Source organism: Nyctereutes procyonoides, unplaced genomic scaffold (assembly GCF_905146905.1).
Source record: "Nyctereutes procyonoides isolate TBG_1078 unplaced genomic scaffold, NYPRO_anot_genome, whole genome shotgun sequence".
In the NCBI taxonomy this organism is placed as follows: Eukaryota; Metazoa; Chordata; class Mammalia; order Carnivora; family Canidae; genus Nyctereutes; species Nyctereutes procyonoides.
In genome coordinates, this window is record NW_026575126.1 from 7,333,909 (window position 1) to 7,353,205 (window position 19,297).

The 19,297-nt window shown below is 41.9% G+C and overlaps 1 protein-coding gene across 6 annotated transcripts in view; it reads left to right on the forward strand.

Annotated features, from left to right (window-relative positions):
- The window catches only part of ST6GALNAC3 (ST6 N-acetylgalactosaminide alpha-2,6-sialyltransferase 3), a 509,644-nt gene that overhangs the window by 209,523 nt on the left and 280,824 nt on the right, over nucleotides 1–19,297 (forward strand). For all 6 annotated transcript variants that reach the window (XM_055341433.1, XM_055341430.1, XM_055341432.1 and 3 more), the window contains one exon: nucleotides 10,508–10,702. In XM_055341433.1, the coding sequence (XP_055197408.1) occupies nucleotides 10,517–10,702 (186 nt within the window). In that variant the 5' untranslated portion in view covers nucleotides 10,508–10,516. The remainder of the gene's footprint in view (nucleotides 1–10,507; nucleotides 10,703–19,297) is intronic.

Consider the following 19,297-nt stretch of genomic DNA (forward strand, 5'->3'; position numbering starts at 1 on the left):
AGTCTTCCTCCCAGAGAAAGGAAAGAAGAAGACATTCCATGAAAGGAGAATAGCTTGTGCAGGGCACCTAATATGTGAAGAAACAAAGGAAATTAATGCTCACTCGTTGCTGCTCCGTGCTGGGCCCTGAGCTAGGGTCTTTATGCATTACATCATTATTTAACTTTCACAATAACTCTTAAGATTTTATAGGTGAGGAACATGGGCAAAGACAATTAAAATGCTCGAAGTCATATAGCCAAGTAGGGTGAGATATTAGTTACTGGGGCTCCAAAGGCATGTTAGTGGTAGCTTTTTTAGAGGGACAGGGTAAATGAGGAAGAGTGGATTGGGGAGGAAGGATAGCATTGGTTTGGATTTGGACTATTAAATTTGAGTTGCCTCTGGGACATCTAAATAGTGAAGGCTTATAGGCTGTTGAAAATATGGCACTGACTGATCTGTTTATGATAAAAATATAGATCAAAGACTCACTGGTAACAGACTTTTGTGTGTATATTTCTAGGCCTCTGCCTAACAGTGGAGATCCTTCTGCCTTTGCTACCATAGCACAGGAGACTATAAGTAATAAGCTAATATGCTTTATGTTGCGTGAGCGATTCAGATTACTGCCAATGCAATATTAAACCCAGAATTGATAGGAAAACTGTCTTACTTGGAAATTCAAGTGTTCTTGGCACAGTACAATTTATTAGCACCGTGAGACCCGTGCTCTGGCAAAACTCTACTTGTGTTCAGCAAAGACTTTTGAATAGATGTGTTCCTCTGCCAGGGTCAGCTTTGGCCCACAGGAGGACGGTGTCTGCTCCTTAGAGAGATGTGGGGAGCTGCCACAGTTGACACCCGTGCATGGAGATGGGGTATGACATGCATATGTGGGCAAGGTCATTGATCCGTGTCCAAACAAAGAGGGCTTTAAAAAAATATTTTTTTTAACTTGTGCATTTTCAGAAAGAAGAAAAAAAAAAGAAAACAAAAAGGCTTTTATGTTGGTGAATTCCAACATCCTGGGCAACTCCAGGACTTTTTGTTATTCTTTCTTTGTGGACTTGTGGTTATGGCTCCTTTAGAGTACACAGTAAGGGAAAGGTGTTTAAAATAATCCACGTCCCATTCCTGATTCACTTTGCTCTCTAGGAGGAGGAGGAGGATGAGGATAATGGTGATGACAAAGATTTTGATACCACCGTACTTCATTGATTTTAAAATGTTTTTCTTCCCACACATCTGAGAGTGAGATGCGGGGTATACTCAATACCACCTTGCAGCCACTCGCAGCCTGCAATGAAGTTAAATTCTCCAGATAGGATTTGCATTGTTTCCAACAGTCACCTGGGGATACTACCAACCTGAGACCTTTAAATTGAATTATTTACTGAGAGTTTTCTGGAATCACAACAGTAGTGTGAACTTGTATCAAAAACCTGCATGAGTACCTGCTTGTGGTTCGAATTCTCAGGGGAGATTATTTTTCCTTTCTCTTCTCTTGCTGTGCCTTTCTGAATGGCAGCTTTATTTCTGGAATATTCTAACTTTAAGGAAATAGCATTTTGGTGTCTTAGCTTTTTGCAGAGCTTATTAGACTCCCCATCTTGCTTTCCTTTCCACCATATTTTGAGTAACCGTGTATCTGACAATTGACAATTGACGGTATCTTATTGTTGATGAAATACTGTTACCAATAAAAGCTAACATTTACTGAGTGCTTTCCCTTTGCCAGGCAGTGCTTTTAGGGTTCTTCATAGGTAGCAACTCATTTAAACCGTTAACAATCATAGTAGGTAGGTACTGTTGTTTCTCCAATTTCAGGCAAGAAAACGGAAGCACAAAAAGGTTAAGAGCAACGTGCCCAAGGTTACATACATCAACTCGTGTAGCGTTACCTGACCACCCTGAGTCTACTGATAGGCTACTGGTGAGAATCTGTTTCATCCAGGTAAAGTACTTGCTGAAGAGTCTGGACAGAGTCACAGGAACTGGGTAGCAAAGGGACTTTCGAGAATGTTGAGATGCCAGCCTGAGAGAGGGAGGGAGGAAATGACAGATGTGACATGAGACTTCTAGGCATCCACACTTCCTTTCCTACTTCACTGGTTATAGGGAGAATCACGCGGGGTGACAGGTCTCAAAGTGTTTTTAAAGATAGATGCTGTACAATATTAACGTGGTGTAGATTCACAGAAAAACTAAGGGTCCCATCATTGTTTTCAGGGTTGTCATTGTCATCATTATCGTGATGTCTCCGGGGATGACCCCCTCCCTCATGACACCGGGATCACCAGAAGTTATCCTCATCTTCTACTTCTGTGTCCTGAACAACCTTGAAAGTAAAAACTGGATTCTAAGAGACAAATTCATCTCTGTAAGAGTGAAAGATGCCAAGCAGATGTTTATAGAAACTGAAAAAACAAACAAACAAACAAAAAAACAACAACAAAAGGCCAGTGGTCTATAAGGGAGCAGAAAATTAAACAAAATCACCTGGTCTGGTTACCTAATTATCTTCATTGTCTCTGCTTAGTTAGCACCTCTCTTCCCTCTCCAGAAACCCAGGGGTACAGAGAGACAACAACAGGCAGACTGGAAGATATTTGCTCCCCTAAGTTCCAAGAATTTAATGAAAAAAAAAAAAAAGAGGTCACCTCTTCAGGCTCACCTTCTTCAGGGCAATCTGTCCCAATCTCTGATGTTCTCATCATGAGAACTGGCCCTTGGGATTAAATTTCCCTGTGTCTATCTGCACAGCCACACGGAGAGACGTTGCTCTCTGGGCCCCTCGTTCTACATACTCCATACCAATCTGCAGCTCTATCTTGTGTATCTGAAGAATTTTGATCTCTCTCTGCCCTGTGACAGGACATATGCCGAGGCAGTATGATCAAGATGAAAGGCAAAATGAGATAAGCTGGCTTTATGTAATTTTTCAAAATGAGACAAACTCAGTCAATGTAGCCATGATTGTTTTCATTGGATATTATAGCAGTTCGAAAATCAAATCAGGACAGGAAAAACCTAAGTCCTCTCCTCAAACAATATGGAAAAGATGTGTAGGCGTACAAAATATTTATTGACAGTTTTCATTATGGTTTTAATATACGTGTTAGAACATTCAGTGTGACCCCTTATTGTGTCACCTGACAGACTCATAGTGCTCAGGCTAACTTGAGCTTCTCTATGGTGTTTGCAACTACAGGGGATCCCTTTGGGCAAAAAAAAAAAAATCCCTGAAGAAATTTTGGTTACCTGTAATTCCTCTCTAGGACTCTCCTGCAGAGAATAACATATGACAGTGGTGCCCATGAGAATTCTATTGCCTTGGTTTTTGTTTGTCGCATTGGTAATTCTTACTGGACTGTACCTGTTTCTGATGGTGACACATTGACATGGGTTCCAGATTCTTAAAGCAGGTCACCATATTGAAGGCTGTCTGCTAATTAGTTTTTTTTTTTTTTTTTTTAATGAAACCATCAGCCTTATGCTATTTCGCTGCATCTTCCTTGTGTAGAGGGATTGCAGAATTGTGGAGCTAAGAAAGGAAGACATCTCCATGTTAGCCTGTTGGTTTCTAGGAACTGCTGGTAATGGGACTCCATTCTATTGATTGACAAAGGGCACCTAATATTCTCTAGCAGAAGTGGAAAAGTAATTGCTTTATTTTCCCTGAGTGCTAACCAATGGTACCCTGACGTTGTCTTGTTAGTACTGGGAATAAAGCCAGAATTAAATTTGCCTACAAATTACTGATTTTGAGGTAAATATAATTACCATGCTTCAGATCAGCCACTTAATTTTCCATATGAATTATTTTGTTTATTGACAACATGTATTACAAAATCTACTTAGGGTTAGTACCAGTTTTTAAAATTTCCGAACCAGTCCTCTAAGAGTGTCCCCTTCCGTATGAGTAAAATCAACAGCTGGGTTAATTCCTACACTAGATCACAGGCTCTGGAGTCAGAATATCTGAGTTAAATAACTGCGTTTAATATTTTCTTGCTCTGTGACCTTGGGCAAGTCACTTAGTCTCTCTACATCTCTATTGTAAAATGAGGAATCATTTGTCTGGAAAATGAGGATTACAGACGTATTTCTCCAACTCATAACACTTGCTAAACATTGTCTTCTATTAAGACTCTGGTGACTGTTCATACGTGAATACTCTATCTGGACTTGAATCCTGGTTCCCCTTAGTAGGAAAAGAAAAGCCAGTCGCTAAGAGCAACAATAGCAGTTTTTGTCTTGAGAATTTACTGTCTATGAGTGATATCTGGTGAAGTGGCCCATGTTGCTCTTGTCATTGTCTTTCCCAGAAGGGTCTTTCCCACCTCCTCATCCACAGACCATACCATGTCCAGAGTGAGCTTCCCAAAACAAATCTGATCCTGTCTGTCTCTCACACAGACCTCTTGTTTGGATTCTGTGGTGTAAGTCCAGACGCCTTGGTGGGATATACAAGACCTTCCAGAGTCAGATGCCCTTCTGCTTCTCTAGAGTGGATCTAGAGAGGTCCACTCCTCCTGCCCTCCTCAGAGTCCACTCCCAAACTACATTTCTTTTAGGCCATTACATTTTCTTCCGCAGCTTTATGCATTCTGAGATGCTACTTATTCTCTTATCTTGATCTTGTTTGGCATTCACTACTGTCTTCTTGAGGACCTCAATGAGTCTGTCCCCAGCTCTGTTGCCTAAGGTATGGACTCCACCAATTTAGGTCTGGCCCCCTGTTATTACCTCGCTTGCCTCATCCCCCCTTCCAACAAATGGGTGGTGTTTTCCCTCAGAGTTCACTAGAGTTTAATAAGCAGGATCCAGCGTGTTGATTTAATAGATAAATAAAACAAATGAAGATTTTATCTGTATACTCTGAGCTTTGCCAATTCATCCTTGTACACATGAGAAAAGGCTTTATTGTATTTTGGGAGAACCACATTTGGAGCTTGGCCAATGGCACAAGGTAGAATTAAATTGATGATACAATTTTGTACATGGGAGAAGAATTTTTATTTGATAAGGTCGCAAATATGTAGTGGGTAGGCACTCGTCAATTTGTGAGGTGTTTGGGCACTCATATAAATAACACAATCAACGCCAATATTTATTATGGATAAATGACAGCATATGGACAAAAATATATACAGTTTTATCCTGGAAAGCAACGAGTTTAGTAATTAAATAATACTACTTAAATGGAAACATACAGCTTTATATTATTGTTAATTATTTATGAAAAAGAAGCCAAAAAAATCTATCAACTCGCTAAATTAAAAAGGTAAAGACTTCATCCTGAGGTTAAAGACCTTAGGTAGAAAGAATAAAAACATACAAACCTTAATATAGCTTGCAAATTTGCTAGGTACAAATATTTGCAATTGTTTTCTCCTTAAATCATGAATTCTCTGTGGGTGTTATTTTGAAATAGGTATTTCTGCTATAAGTCTGATAAATGATATTCCAACTCTAAAGAGCAAGCAACTGGAATGCCATATTTTTGATGCATATTTTTGCAGCACAGAGGGGATTAAATTCTAAATGTCTCAGCTGTTAAAGGCCCCTTCAGACTTGCCCAAAATGAGGAACAAAGAAGGAGAAAGCTTTCCCTAAAGCAATTCATCAGATCTATTTGGGCACAGTGACATTCTCTCAGAGCTTGTGTGGGTAAGTTTCACTGAATAGTTCAAGGGTGTGCAGCTGCTTAGAATATTTGAAAAAAAGATATCTCCAAGTTTTTATCATGCATGCACATGGGCTGGCCAATTCTTACCAACTGGCTAGTGGCCAAAAAGGCTCTGACAACTAGTAGTTATATCATGATAATAACATCTCCCATTTTTGAGTACTCACTGTGTGCCAGCGCGATGCATTTTCCACCTGTTGTATTATTTTAAGACCATACTTTTTTTTTTTTTTAAGTAGACTTCATGCTGAACATGGGCTTGAACTCAAGACTCTGATGTTGAGAGTCACAAACTCTGCTGACTGAGCCAGCCAGATGCCCCTAAAGTTCACACTTCTGATCTTAGAGGAATGACCTATTAAATTCTTTTTTTTTAATTAAAAATTTTTTTATTAGATATTTTATTTATTTGTTCATGAGAGACACAGAGAGAGAAGCAGAGACACAGGCAGAGGGAGAAGCAGGCTCCCCACAGGGAGCCCAATGTGAGACTCGATCATGGACCTGAGATCATGCCCTGAGCCAAAGGCAGACGCTGAACCGCTGAGCCACCCAGGCGGTCTGAGGAATGATCTATTAAATTTAATGCCTATTTTTGCAGTATGAAAACTTTGTCGGATGGAGTTTATACATTATAAACTTGATGAGTACTTGCTGTTGTTTTTTTCCTACCTAGTTGCTGGTTGTTGGATCTGAGATGCCCCGATTACTTGAGTAAAGGCAGCAGTGATCACTTCCATGAACAGATGGGTAGACGTAGAGCATAGAAATAGGTAGAGTCTTCTAATTTGTCGAGTGCTGATGGACTCAAAACAATCTCTAGAACAAGTCACTGATGGAATAAGCTTAAGTAACTGGAAACAAGGCATCGTGGTGTGTTAGATGCCAATCTCAAATATGATGACGTGATTGATGCATTTTCACTTGATTGGAAAGTGAAGAATGTTTTCGTATTACAAAGCATAAGCACTTTTACACATTTCTCCTTTCATGATCCTAATGTAAGATGGATGGGACAGATAACTGGATCTGGGTGAATTCATTTGGCCTACTATTTTTCTGTGTTTCGATTTGAACCCTGTCTACTTCTTTACCATCATCTCCCACCGCATACGGTCTATGTACTCTTTTGACCAAATCATTTGCAGGTTTCTAACCGACTTCAGGCCTTAGTCTATGCTGTTCCCTCTGCCTGGAAAGCCTTTCCCATCTTCACTTGTCTAACTCCTCCTCATCCTTCAGGACTCCTTTTGAATACTGCCCCCCTGCCCCAAACCAGCATTCATGGAACGGTCCCATGTACACCCCTTCCCACTTCCTCTGAGCTGGCCCAGTGCCCTGTGCGTGACCTCCACTACCTCATTTGATGTTTGGCATCACACCCTTCTGTTTACTCGCCAGATGTCCTAAGGTATGACTCTGGAGGCGCTGTCTTATCGTCTTTTATGGTTTTATTTCTGCTTCTCAGCACCTCACCAAATCTGTACAGGGCACGGGCTCTTGAGTACGTGGGACTTGAAGAAGGAGATACATTCCTGTACATCATACACAGTAGCATGTTGTGACTTCTCCAACGCCCCGGACCCCCCCCCCTCCCCACACACACACACAGTCTCATTGCATTCTGCTAGACTTCCAGGAGCCTCATCCACAGTTTGCGTTGTGATCGCCGAAGCTCAAGGTCATGCTGTGGCAGGAATGACTGCCAGGCGGAGGCGGATGCCCATCCATGTTGCATAGTGTCATCCTCGCTGTCTCCAGTGCAGAACGTGCTGGAACTCCTGCATTTTCTGGCGAAATTTCAGGAAGGCAGGATATCAGCCCTCTGAGAATTGTTTCATGTTCAACGAGAATGTTGAAACGTAAAGAAAGGCAGAGACTCCAGTCGAGGCAGGGCCTGAGCCATGAAAGGAACACCTCTGCCCCCCGCAGAATACGATTCCGGGTCGAGCACAGGGGTGTCCATGGGGCTTCCATTCTCCATTTGCTCCCGTCATCCTCTCTGGGCTCATTATTTGGTTCCCTTTGATAAAACATGGGAGGCAGACGTGGATTACTAGGGAGCAGACTTTGACAACTGTGATTTCATTTCAGTTTGAAGCCTCTCTCCACAAACGGTTGATTTATTTTCCTCTCGTGTATGCATTATGTGTGGCTGTGTAAGATCAGGGAATTCAGAAAGGCCCTCTGTGCCTTTGTCCCCAAGCCCCCAGCCATGCAATGCAGTGCAGGTACCAGGAGGGCCAGAGAGCCCTGCCGATCTCTGGAATAGACAAAGGCGCAGATCCCATCTGAGTCTCCTTCAAAGAAAACTGCTGCTTTGCAACAAGCTCCCGGATGGCGATAAAAAAAGGTTCTTACCTGTTTACTTAATGGGTGACTGGCCTCTTTGCTTTTATTTAGCCATCTGTTCTGGTCTGTGTCCCTTTAAACGTGTAAGATCCATCACCTCATTTAAGCTGTTACCTTGACACATTGCAATGTTGTGGACATAATGATTCCACAGAGGAGCAAATTAAAACAGTTTTTCATGATTAGAAGGTTAAATGAGGTAAGGCGGTGGGAGTTAGTGGTGAGATAAGGGGTTTTGAGGAAGCAGAACTCAAGGGACTTTCAGGTGATTGAGAAATGAGGCTGGCTTGACGGAGGGATGGGGCCTTTACAGATGATGGGGGCTGAGCAAGAGCAACGACTTCCTTTGGGGTCTCTGGCTTCTGGGGGCTTATTCCACTGTCCTTGTAGAGACTGGGATCATGGCCCAGGAGGGGACAGGGGCTGGCTTTGGGTTCCTTTTCTCCTTTGGGATGGTCTGTGAAGAGCAAAAAGAAGCCTATTTCACCAGGCAGTGGTGAGCTGGAAACACAACGATGACGCATACGCACTCGTGCTGGGAACGTTTTCTGGCCTCCTTTAAGTCTGAAGAAGAATCAAGGGCCAAGACCAGCTTCACGGAGGAATATCTCATTGCACCTTCACCCTGGACTCGAAGGCAGGGTTGTTTCTGACACCTGCCCTCTGCTCCACTCTTTCTTCTTGCTCTAGACTTGACCTTCCACCTGCCCCACCCCGGATGGCTCCATTCAGATGACCCGCCATCTGGATGAAAACGAGGACTTAGAAAGCCCAGGGTTTTATCCTCTTAATCTTTTAAATCGGTTCTTGCTCTGACTGCTCTGGTTTCTCCTGATAGGACCAGTAGTCTTGCAGTTACCTATCTAGACTCAAACTCTCAGGCATCTCCGAATTTTCCATCGGCACCTCAGTCCCATCAGGAGCCACGCTCTCCGCCTACCTCCTAAGCTGAGTTTCTCATATTGTTTTCTACCTTCGTGCCCCTCACCACTGCTCTGGTGTCCACCCCTCATTCCTTCTGTCCCAGCTAGGTGGAGTAGCGTCCTAACTAGTTGCTGCCTATCTTTAGTTTCTCCTGCTCTAAAACATCGTAAGCACTGACGTTTGATGGTAACAGTCACCTTTAAAAAATTTAAACAAGCGGGATCCCTGGGTGGCGCAGCGGTTTGGCGCCTGCCTTTGGCCCGGGGCGCGATCCTGGAGACCCGGGATCGAATCCCACGTCGGGCTCCCGGTGCGTGGAGCCTGCTTCTCTCTCTGCCTGTGTCTCTGCCTCTCTCTCTCTCTCTCTCTCTCTGTGACTATCATAAATAAATAAAAAAAAAAATTTAAACAAGCGAACAAACAAAACCCCCTTTGGTTTTCCGTCACCTAGCAAACTCCGTAGACGCCTCAGCGTGGTGCTGCAGGCGGCCTCCATATAGTTACCATTTGGGTTTCCAGCTTTTTCTCTTCCTCTGTGCCCCAGGAAGACAAAGTGCTGTGTAGCTATGAGTAACCCCATGTTTCTTGCTGCCCTGCGGTGTTCCCTCTACCTAGAAAGCGTCACTCACACATCTCTACCGATTAAAACTCATGCATTTTATCCAGCCCCATCTCAACAGCATCTCTGCTTTCCCCCACCCCAGTCAGCTGCAGTTGCTCCTGCGCTTGTTCCATGGCAACACGTTTACAGGAATGTTCTTACGCTGCTTGGCATAGATGTTTTGTCCCGCTCATATTCTTAGCTTTTTGAGTCTTACCTTTTGCATGTTCTATAGCACAGGCGAAGTTTCCTGCGTGTCATGTGTGCTGGATAAAGAAACGAAGTAGTTGTTGATAGAGTGTCTACAAGGACGTGAAAAATCCATCCACTTATTTGTTCATTTGTTGATTCGCTCAAATGTTTCTTGGGCGCCTGCAACTGTGTTAAGGACCTGGGGTTCAGAGAGATCATTATGACAGTACGTGCTCCTTCTCCAGGACATCACGATTAGATGGAGGAAAAGTCACGTAAATAATCATACGATGAAATATATGCACCAATAGATGTGCCTGCGAGGTATGAGAGCGGCAGGACTACTTGTTTCTAGTAGGCAGATAGGTTGGGGTGAAGGGATGATGGTGGAAGGGGACTGAGCAGTTAGGAAGGGCTTCCTGTAGTTGGGAATATGTGGTTTGCATTTTGAAAATGGAAGAGAAGTTGTTGAGGAATACAGGGAAGCGAGGAAGGGTAGGGATAGAAGGAAAGGCGATGTAAGAGAGCTGCCCTGCTTGCTCTCAGAGGCTCACCAAAGCGACCCGGTCACCAAATGATTACATTCTGTCTCCAAGTGAAATATCCTCAAGGGCACAGTCCTTTGATCCCTTTGAAAGAAAAAGCGAGAGAGAAATAAAGAAACCTCCCTCTGTGACTACTTTTGGTTGAAAGTCATTCATTTGTTCATTCATTCACTCATTCTTCTCCTTCTTCTTCTTCTTTTTTTTTTAAATGTTTTGTAGCGAAAGTCAATGATTGCAGTGAGCTTCATAGCCGCGTTCCTCTTCCTGCTGGTTGTACGCCTTGTAAATGAAGTGAATTTCCCACTGCTGCTAAACTGCTTTGGACAGCCTGGCACAAAATGGATCCCATTCTCCTACACATATAGGCGGCCCCTTCGAACTCACTATGGCTACATAAATGTGAGGACACAAGAGGTAAGACCTCAGAGGGTTTCCTAGGATTGAGTATCCAAGGTAACAGGCCTCCAATCACTGAACTTACTCTCTCTACCCCTACAGGCTTCTTTGGGTCCCTGGCATTTTCTGTTTTCTCATTCTTAGACGTTTACTGACACAGGCCTAAAGTCTGCTGACCCCGCTACACCAAATCCTCTGATTCGCTAGCTTCACGTGGAGTTGAGGAGGCAATTACTTATTTTCCTGGTGGTTTGTGGCATAACATACATATCTTTCTATTTCAAAACTCTGATCAGCAGTTACCAGCTGGAGAACTGGCTGGCTTTATTTCCTGGAGGTCAACTGGTTGGGGACAGCTCTTTGTAGAACTGCAGAGACGCATTTATTTTCTTTAAAACTCTGTAATCCTTAGACCTGGAGCTAGAAAGGCCAAGCTGATTTTAAAATTCTCCATGGCTGCAGAGATAATGGGATTTAAAGAGTCTCCAAATTTAAAGGGGTTAAAATCATTTAAGTCCCTTAATCACTGAACCTCTAAATCTTCGTAGCCATTTGGTAGTACAGGAGAGGATGGCGGCATATGGACAACTGGAAAGTATGCTACACTGTGCTAATAGCACGTTTGCAAGCAAGGATTTGTATCGTGGAGGGAAGTAAAAAATAGTGAACCTCCCAAAATGTGTGAAGTGTCAAGAAGTGGTTAATTCAATTGTTTTCACTATTTGTTTCTGGGTGGGATAAATGCGAGATTAATATTTATAGATGTGAAGTCCAAAGGCTATTTGAAGTTGTTGGTGACAAGGGTGCAAGTCACCTCACTGGGAAGAGTTTTGGATCAGATCCCATTGAAAGGCCACGTTGTAGAGATACTAGAGAGGAGACTTAGGTACAAAAGACTAGCTGCTCCTGTCCTGAGAGCTATTCTTTTTTTTTTTTTTTTTTCTCTTTTTCTGAGAGCTATTCTTAGTATCCAGGGAAGATTACTGAAAGCCGGCTTGGCCCATCCCCTTTTGTAAGCAATATTATACCTGAGTCATTGCTTCTGGTTAATTTGGTTTTTTGAAAATTCTTTTCTGTATCTGTAGGATTTACAGCCTTTTTATTAGACCGTTATAGTAAAAAGAAAAAAGCGCCATTAATAACTGGTAAATTCTTAGGAGCCTTGCTTGATGTTTATGCTTTCAATGGTTTTAAATTAATTTTTTAAAAAGTGCCCATTGCTTGCATTTGTTCAGTGTCCTAATAAATTGATTACCTGTATAAAGATGGATCTCTTAGAGAATCGTTTGTGTCACTCTCATCTTCTGTTACTTTCATTTTTGGCTGTTACTGAATATTCTGTAACTGCTGGATTGTGTCGATCATCTCACAAGTGCCTGTTACAGGTATAAAATGAAACGTGTGTAAAATGTCTCATGAATTACTCTCGTGAGTGAAATCCCACCAAATATTAAAGATCCTGTCACTTATCTAAATATTAATGGATTGGATCTTGGAGCAGTACTGGAAAACTGACCTGAAGATGCAGTTCTTTAATTAAAGTCACATCAACCAGGCTACCTTTGAAATTCTGTTGGTATAGTTTTTAATATAGTGAATTTATCAGATGATACTGATCATTATTTTACTCCCACAGAGGGTCCATCTTGGGAGGAAGCATGATTCCTGGAAAGAGTTTTTAAGCTTTGGAGGCTCACAGGCATGGGTTGCGTGCCAGTTCTGACATGTAGAAAGTAAGGACAGCAACAGTAACTGTCAAAATTATTATAAATACCAGATGGGCAAAAAATTAGGAAGCTGACTATAGCAAGTGTTGGTGAGGATATAGAACAATAGGATTTTGTTTTTGAGAGAGAGAGAGAGAGAACAAGAGTGAGCCAGAAAAGTGGGGGCAGAGGGAGAGGGAGCAAGAGAATCTTAAGCATATTCCACGCTCAATGCAGAGTCTGACGCGGGGCTCGATCTCACAACCCTGAGATCATGACCTGAGCTGAAATCAAGAGTTGGATGCTTAACTGACTGAGCCACCCTGGTGCCCCTAGAACAATAGAGATTCTTATACACGAGCATGGGCAATATAAATTGGAACAACCATTTTAGAAAAAAAAAAATAGCTTCCTGCTATCAAGTGGAGTTGAAGATCTGCAATACACCACGCCCCAGAATTTCCAGTCTTTGAAATACTGGAGACGTTCATGAGCACACGCACCAGGAGGCTTATGTGGCAGCATTATTCAAAATAGCTAGAACCTGGAAGCAACCCAAGTGTCTGTCAGAAGGAGAATGGATTAAAATTGTGCTACATACCCTGAAATACCCTACAGCCATGAAAATGAAGAAACTGCTATGCATGACACTATGGATGAATCTTACATAAACAATTTTGAGCCAAAGATGCAAGAATAATAAAATGCAGAGTGTGATTCTGTTTATAGATCACAGGAAACAGCAAAACTAAATGATGTTGCTTAGGGACATATATCGGAGATAAAACTACAAAGAAAAAAAGAATAAGAAAATTATCGTCGTAGAAGTGAGGAGAGAGTTTGTTATCAGGGTGGGTTTCTGGATATGTGCAGTATCCTGTCTCTTGATCCAGTTGGAAGTTACATGGGTGTTCACATCCTGAGTATTTATTAAGCACACGTTCATGTTGTTTCACTTCTGTGCATGTCTATTTCATAATAAAAAAAAATTTAAAAATATATCCTGAGCCCAGGTAGGGTATTTACTGACCAGGAATCATTACAAAGCATTTCACCTAATTTAACAGCAGGAAGTAATTAAAAAGAGGCAGCGGGGCATTAAGCAACCTAAAACAAACTAGAAATATTTGAAATAGGCAATTTTACCAAATGCAAAGACTAACAGATATACAGGTGACTTATTCCTCTAGTCTCTGCATGACCAAGAGTTTCCATATTGTAACATGAGTGCAGGTGATGAGCGGGAAATTTTGCATGGAAGTTGAAAAACAATATAATAATATCCAAAGAGAAGGATGGTTTTTCCTCAAACAGTTTTAGGATAAATTGAGAGGAAAGCAAAATTTGGTGGCTCTTTACCTCCCTTTTCATTGATTTCATCTTTCCTTCTCAAGAGTTCCACCCCATTCTCACCCCCATGTCTGCACTTCTCTCTTACTCCCAAATGCTCTGTGCGCTGGCCCTCACCAGATAATTGGCCTCAGATGTAATCCTTGCCAGAGACGGTTGCATTTAAATAAGGCTTGCATTAAATAAGGGAAGAAAAAAATCTTCAAGAACCAAAGTAATGTAGCTTAAATGATAGGTGGTAGACTTGATGTTATGAGGCCAACAGCTTCAAGAGTGACCCTCAAACCTTGCTTCAAGGATGGCCACACACTCCTATGTTCCTATTCTCTCCAATTTAATCAGGAGAAGAGTCAGTGGCCATGGCTTAGCTGAGTCAAGTGGTCACCAAGCTGATGTGTTTATTTTAATATCTTGGTCCTTGAGGTTTTCTCAAGTTTCTCAGAAGAAAGCACAAGCTTCCTAGAAACCACCAGACTTCCAGGAATTTTTTGAGCATGTAGGCATGCCAGCAATGATTTCCAGACCTAGAACATCTGCAAACGTGAACATTGCCGATGATGGCTTTATTGCCCAATGCTTTAGCTGGACCAGATGTTGCCGCCACTGAATAAAGGTTTGGTGAGCAAAAATGTTTACCAGAGAGGATCTCTCTGTACTACCGTCTAAAACAAAGTGGGGGTGGGGGGGGGCAGAATTAGGTTGAAGATATAGCGGACTTTGGGGAGAGCTGGGTTGCTTGGGAGCAAAATCTGATTCTCTGGTTCCTGTTAAAAATGAGATGAGCTCTGGTCCCTTTGGCTCGGCTCAAGTGGAAGTATAGGCAGTCTTATGAATCTACGGCAGTCGTCTTGGAGGCCTCACAGATGGTAAATTATACTCTGTTCAAGCTTGGCTTGATTTTATCAATCACCCTGTTCTTGAATGACCTATTCTCAAGGGAAGTGCCCAAAGTAAAAGTACAAGGAATACAAGAAAGATTAAACAGGGGGACTTGCTTATATTTTAGATGTTGGAGTATTTTTTTTTCCCCTGGTTGAGACTCATAGAAAGGACTATGTTTTGAAAACTATGGAGACTTATTCTAGAGGATTTAAATTGAAAGAATTAAAATACCCTTCCCACCAACACATGGACATTCTAAAAATAAAATAATTGGTGGTTGGCTCCTATTCTTTGCCCTGTGGCTCTTCTCTTTCTTAACCAGTATAGGCTAAAGTCCTTATCTTTGGGGAAGGAGCAGTCTTGAGAGGCGGGGAAGTAAAATGAGTATCCATGAACTGGGTAAGTGCTGAAGTCCTGAAAGTCCCTGCTGGCCTCAGAACCTGGAATTCCTCATCAGTACTTCTGTTTGATCTGACATCAACCATAAGGTAGTACCAAACTGAAGTGTGGACCTAGGGAGGTTTAAGTTTTTCAGTTGGCCTTGTACTCCCCCTGCACTCCACCCCGCTTTAATTCCTGACCCCCTAGCTGCTCAGATTTGCCCGCCAATGTCTTTACTGTGTTCATAATGCAACTCTCCATTTTACTAGGACTGTATCTGGGGGAGCCCACCTATAGCATTATGGCAGAGTTACTGTATTCTCATTTGACCTTGGACATGGTAAAAAGCACATGACACCCAATGTGTTTCAAAAAAAAAAAAACAGAAAACCCTGCCAATGCTTGGCAGTAACCCATGAACTCTGCTTTCTCCTTAATGCAAATGTTAATGATTTGTTTTAAAATTAAGGAATTGTGCCAGATGGGGAAGGTGTAAAAGGCTAAGTACTGTAGGGCTTGGTTCAGGTAGCCATTGTCTCTCCCTGTTTGAAATCATGGATGATTTTGAGGAAAGGGAAGGAAATGAACTGCAGGCTAGATTCTGTTTGCCCTCTAGACCATGGAATTAGTCACTGTGTTGTCTTTTTTTGTTGGGTGACCTGGTGTGAAGACACTGCTCAGAGCAAGGAACCTGCAACTTATTTGCATTAACTACTTAGATAAGAGAATCAGGCTCTGGCGATCAATAGGATGCCCAGCCAGATCTTCCTGGGGATCAGTGGGGGTGACAGATGTCTCCCTCACATCTGATAAAAGAATATAACATGCTAGAGCCGCAGAAGATTTCTGGTGTTTGTGGAAGAGTGCCCTTTCAGCTGGTACCTAAAGATGTGCTAAGTGAAGAGACACAGGATTTCTGGAACATAGCAATCAAGTTGTAGGGCTGCATATTGATTTGCTTAACAATTTAATGAGGCCGAAATATGCCTCTTTTAAAAATGAGAACATTTTAAAGCCTCAAGTAGACTAAATAAGAATACTTAGGATCAGTTGCTGTGACAGACAGGCCGTACTAGCCTAATTAAAGATGTGCATAACATATTGATGTTGCAATAGAATTTCCTGAATTGTGGTTATAGCAACAATTAAGGAACAGAGCTGACTTTCTTGGCAATAAAAGCACACACTCCACAAATTCAAATAAATGTACACATGTAACTAAAACTGACATGAATAGGTTTTCTATATTTGGGGATATAGGCTTTGGGCTTTACATAAGTATATTGAGAGCAATTATATGCAAATGAATGTTCCAGAAGTTTAAATCTGATCAATTTAATTGTTAATTAATTCTGAATATTCACATTAGTGTAATCGTAAAGCAAAAGGAATTCCAACTATTAAATTGTTACAGAAAAGGAAACAACTAAATTAACATATCGTAAAGATTACTTATTTGGCATGTGCATATTGGATGCATCATTTTTAAGATAATTTATCTTTTCCCTAAGTACGAGGGCATATATTTATTGAGTGGAGAGGAGGTGATATGTTTCTCAGTGGGATCGTGAGATAGCAACTCCCAAGCAGTGGCTGCATCTCCAGGCTGTCTATGCTCCAGGACTGCTTGAGGCGGGCCAGACAGAGCTGCGGGCTGGAATAACTCCAGGAAGCTTTTGTGGGAGAGGTGAGACATGTGTGTAGGAGAAGGATTTGGATGGGATGGAGAGAGGAGAGAAAGTTAGTTGGGGAAAAGAGCAGGAGCCAAAGTTCTGAATAGACACTGCCCATTTTCTTTCCACTCTTAACACTCCCAAGAGGCCAAGTGCATGACACCAAAAGTCAAGGTGGATTTCTGCTGGCCATGCTGGTCACCGCCAGTGCCTCCCACTCCCTTGATCCATTTCTTACCTCTTTCTGGTCCTGTCAGCCTTGTTGCTAATCTCTTGCCTCCTCATTTTGTTTGGCTGGTTACCCCAAGTCTTGGAGTACTCTTACTTTGGTCCTACTGTCCCGAAAACTACATGTGGGGTCACGTCTAATAATGCTTCTCTCTGTGTACCCCCCACATAGACATGGCATCCCGTGCTCCGGGGGCCCCACAGGCACTGCTATAGGCCTGCATGATCCTCTGACTTTGCAGAGAAGGATATCAGACACCTGCGTGGGGCAATAAGTAGGCCAACCTGCCTGGAATGCAACTTACTCTTGGGAATAGAAGGTAAACTGTGCATTCATTGAGTAATGGTGATGTAGGATGTGAATGGGATCCCTGGAAAGGGAACAACCTTGTGTATACTTGGCAAAACAGTAATATATACATAAATACACATTCATGAACCAATATATGTAAACATGTAGGAAATACATACATACATACATATGTATACTTTCATGGATGCAATTTCATGAAATTGAAATTGCTCCCATGCTCACAGGACAATTTATATTTTCTTAAATATGCACATACTATATATGCATGTATACTATATTACATAATAAAATCATTAAAATATATGATTAGCCAGTTAGGTGTATGTGGTGTCTCTTATGCTTGTCTCCTCTCTGCCACCTCCTTATTACAGAAATAGTCCCTCCTTTCTGATGACAAGGGTGAGCAGAAAATTCAGGCCAGTGATTGGCCAATCAAGTGATTGGTCAAAAGATGGACACATGGCTCAAGAGAAACCGTTTAGAACTCTTCCCAGATTTTATTGTTTTTCTGGGTAATGCCATGCTCTTTTCTTTGGTCTTAGAGCCATTGAGATGTGATTCTCTGGCTGGCAGTGGCTGTGTTCCCTGGAAAGAACAAGACCAAGGCCCTGAGAGAAGCAGAAGTCAGTTGCAGAGCTAAAGCGAGGGCCTGAACAAATGCTCTGGTGCTGAGACCAGCCATTCTTGGAGCCAGTCTGCCTTCCTCTGTGGTTTGGGCACATAAGCTAATAAATCCCTCCTTTTTACATGTGCTACTTTGAACTATGTTTTGGTCACTTGCAACCAGGGTCTTAGCTGATACATACATTATATGTTGTAGGTGTTTTGTAAGAACAAGAACCAAACATTTTGAAACTCATCTTTAAACAAGGGGCTGCCTGCAAAATGAGAGGAGCTATTTCTCCAAGTCCATACCTCATACCTGCTGGGAGGATGTGCACGAGGAGACATGTCTGTCCATCCGTTGGTCAGATCAAGTGTCCACAGAGATGCACACAGTGTATCTTCTTGCTCAGGGTTATATATTTAAGAGCCTAGCTTGTTCTTTTGAGGAAGTAAAGTGAAGGTCACAATGTCCCAAGGTCATCAGCCTGAAAAATGGCCAGACAAGACTGATTACTTACTGACTTTCTAGTCTTACTCAACTGATAAATCATATAGTTTTATTATAATTATCCAGATGAAATCTTCCCTATTGCTATGAGGCATCATCAGTCAAAATAGATTGATTTTCACTTTACAAATCACATTCGTTATTGATGAAAGATCCATTATTATCATAGTTTTCAATGTAGTAATTGGTTCCCTAGGAAGATGCAGGGAATTTTATTCATCACAGAACCTTAGGTAGATAAATGCCCATTTGCCAGCTGCCATGTTAACACATTTGAAAGGGGCCTCTCAGAAATTGAAATTTATTTGTGACAAGCAAAGAAAGACAAAACAGAGCACCCATGCATGAGCCCCTTGATTTGAGAGTTGAAAAAGATGACCGTACTAGGGTCCCCATGATACGAGCTTGGGTTCACCTTTCCTCAAGTTCCAGCTAATAGTCAACAGAATGACTAGCACAAAACCATTTGTCAAGTGGCAGTTAGTATTAACCATGAATATTAGTCAATCCCCAAATATTTAATACGTGCTTGTTCAATTCTAGATCATGTGCTAGGGATCAGCAAGAAACCTCACTTTCCAGAAAAACTAAAATTGGGATTCACCAAGAAAGAGAATGAGAAAGACCCAGTTACAAGTGTCCTGGAACAGTACCACCTAAAGGGTATTGACATTCAGCACCACAGGTTTATTCCACTGCTGTTAAGAGTAGAGAACGTTCAAGTAATTTCATTTAAAAAAATATATTTATTTTTTTATTTAAATTCAATGAATTAACATATAATTTATTATTGGTTGCAGAGGTAGAGTTACGTGGTTCATCAGCCTTATATAATACCCAGTGCTCATTACATCACACGTGCACTCCTTAATGTCCACCCAGTTACTCCATCCCCCATTCCCCTGCCCCACTCTGCTCCAAAGACCTTCAGTTTGTTTCCTATAATCAAGAGTCTCTTATGGTTTG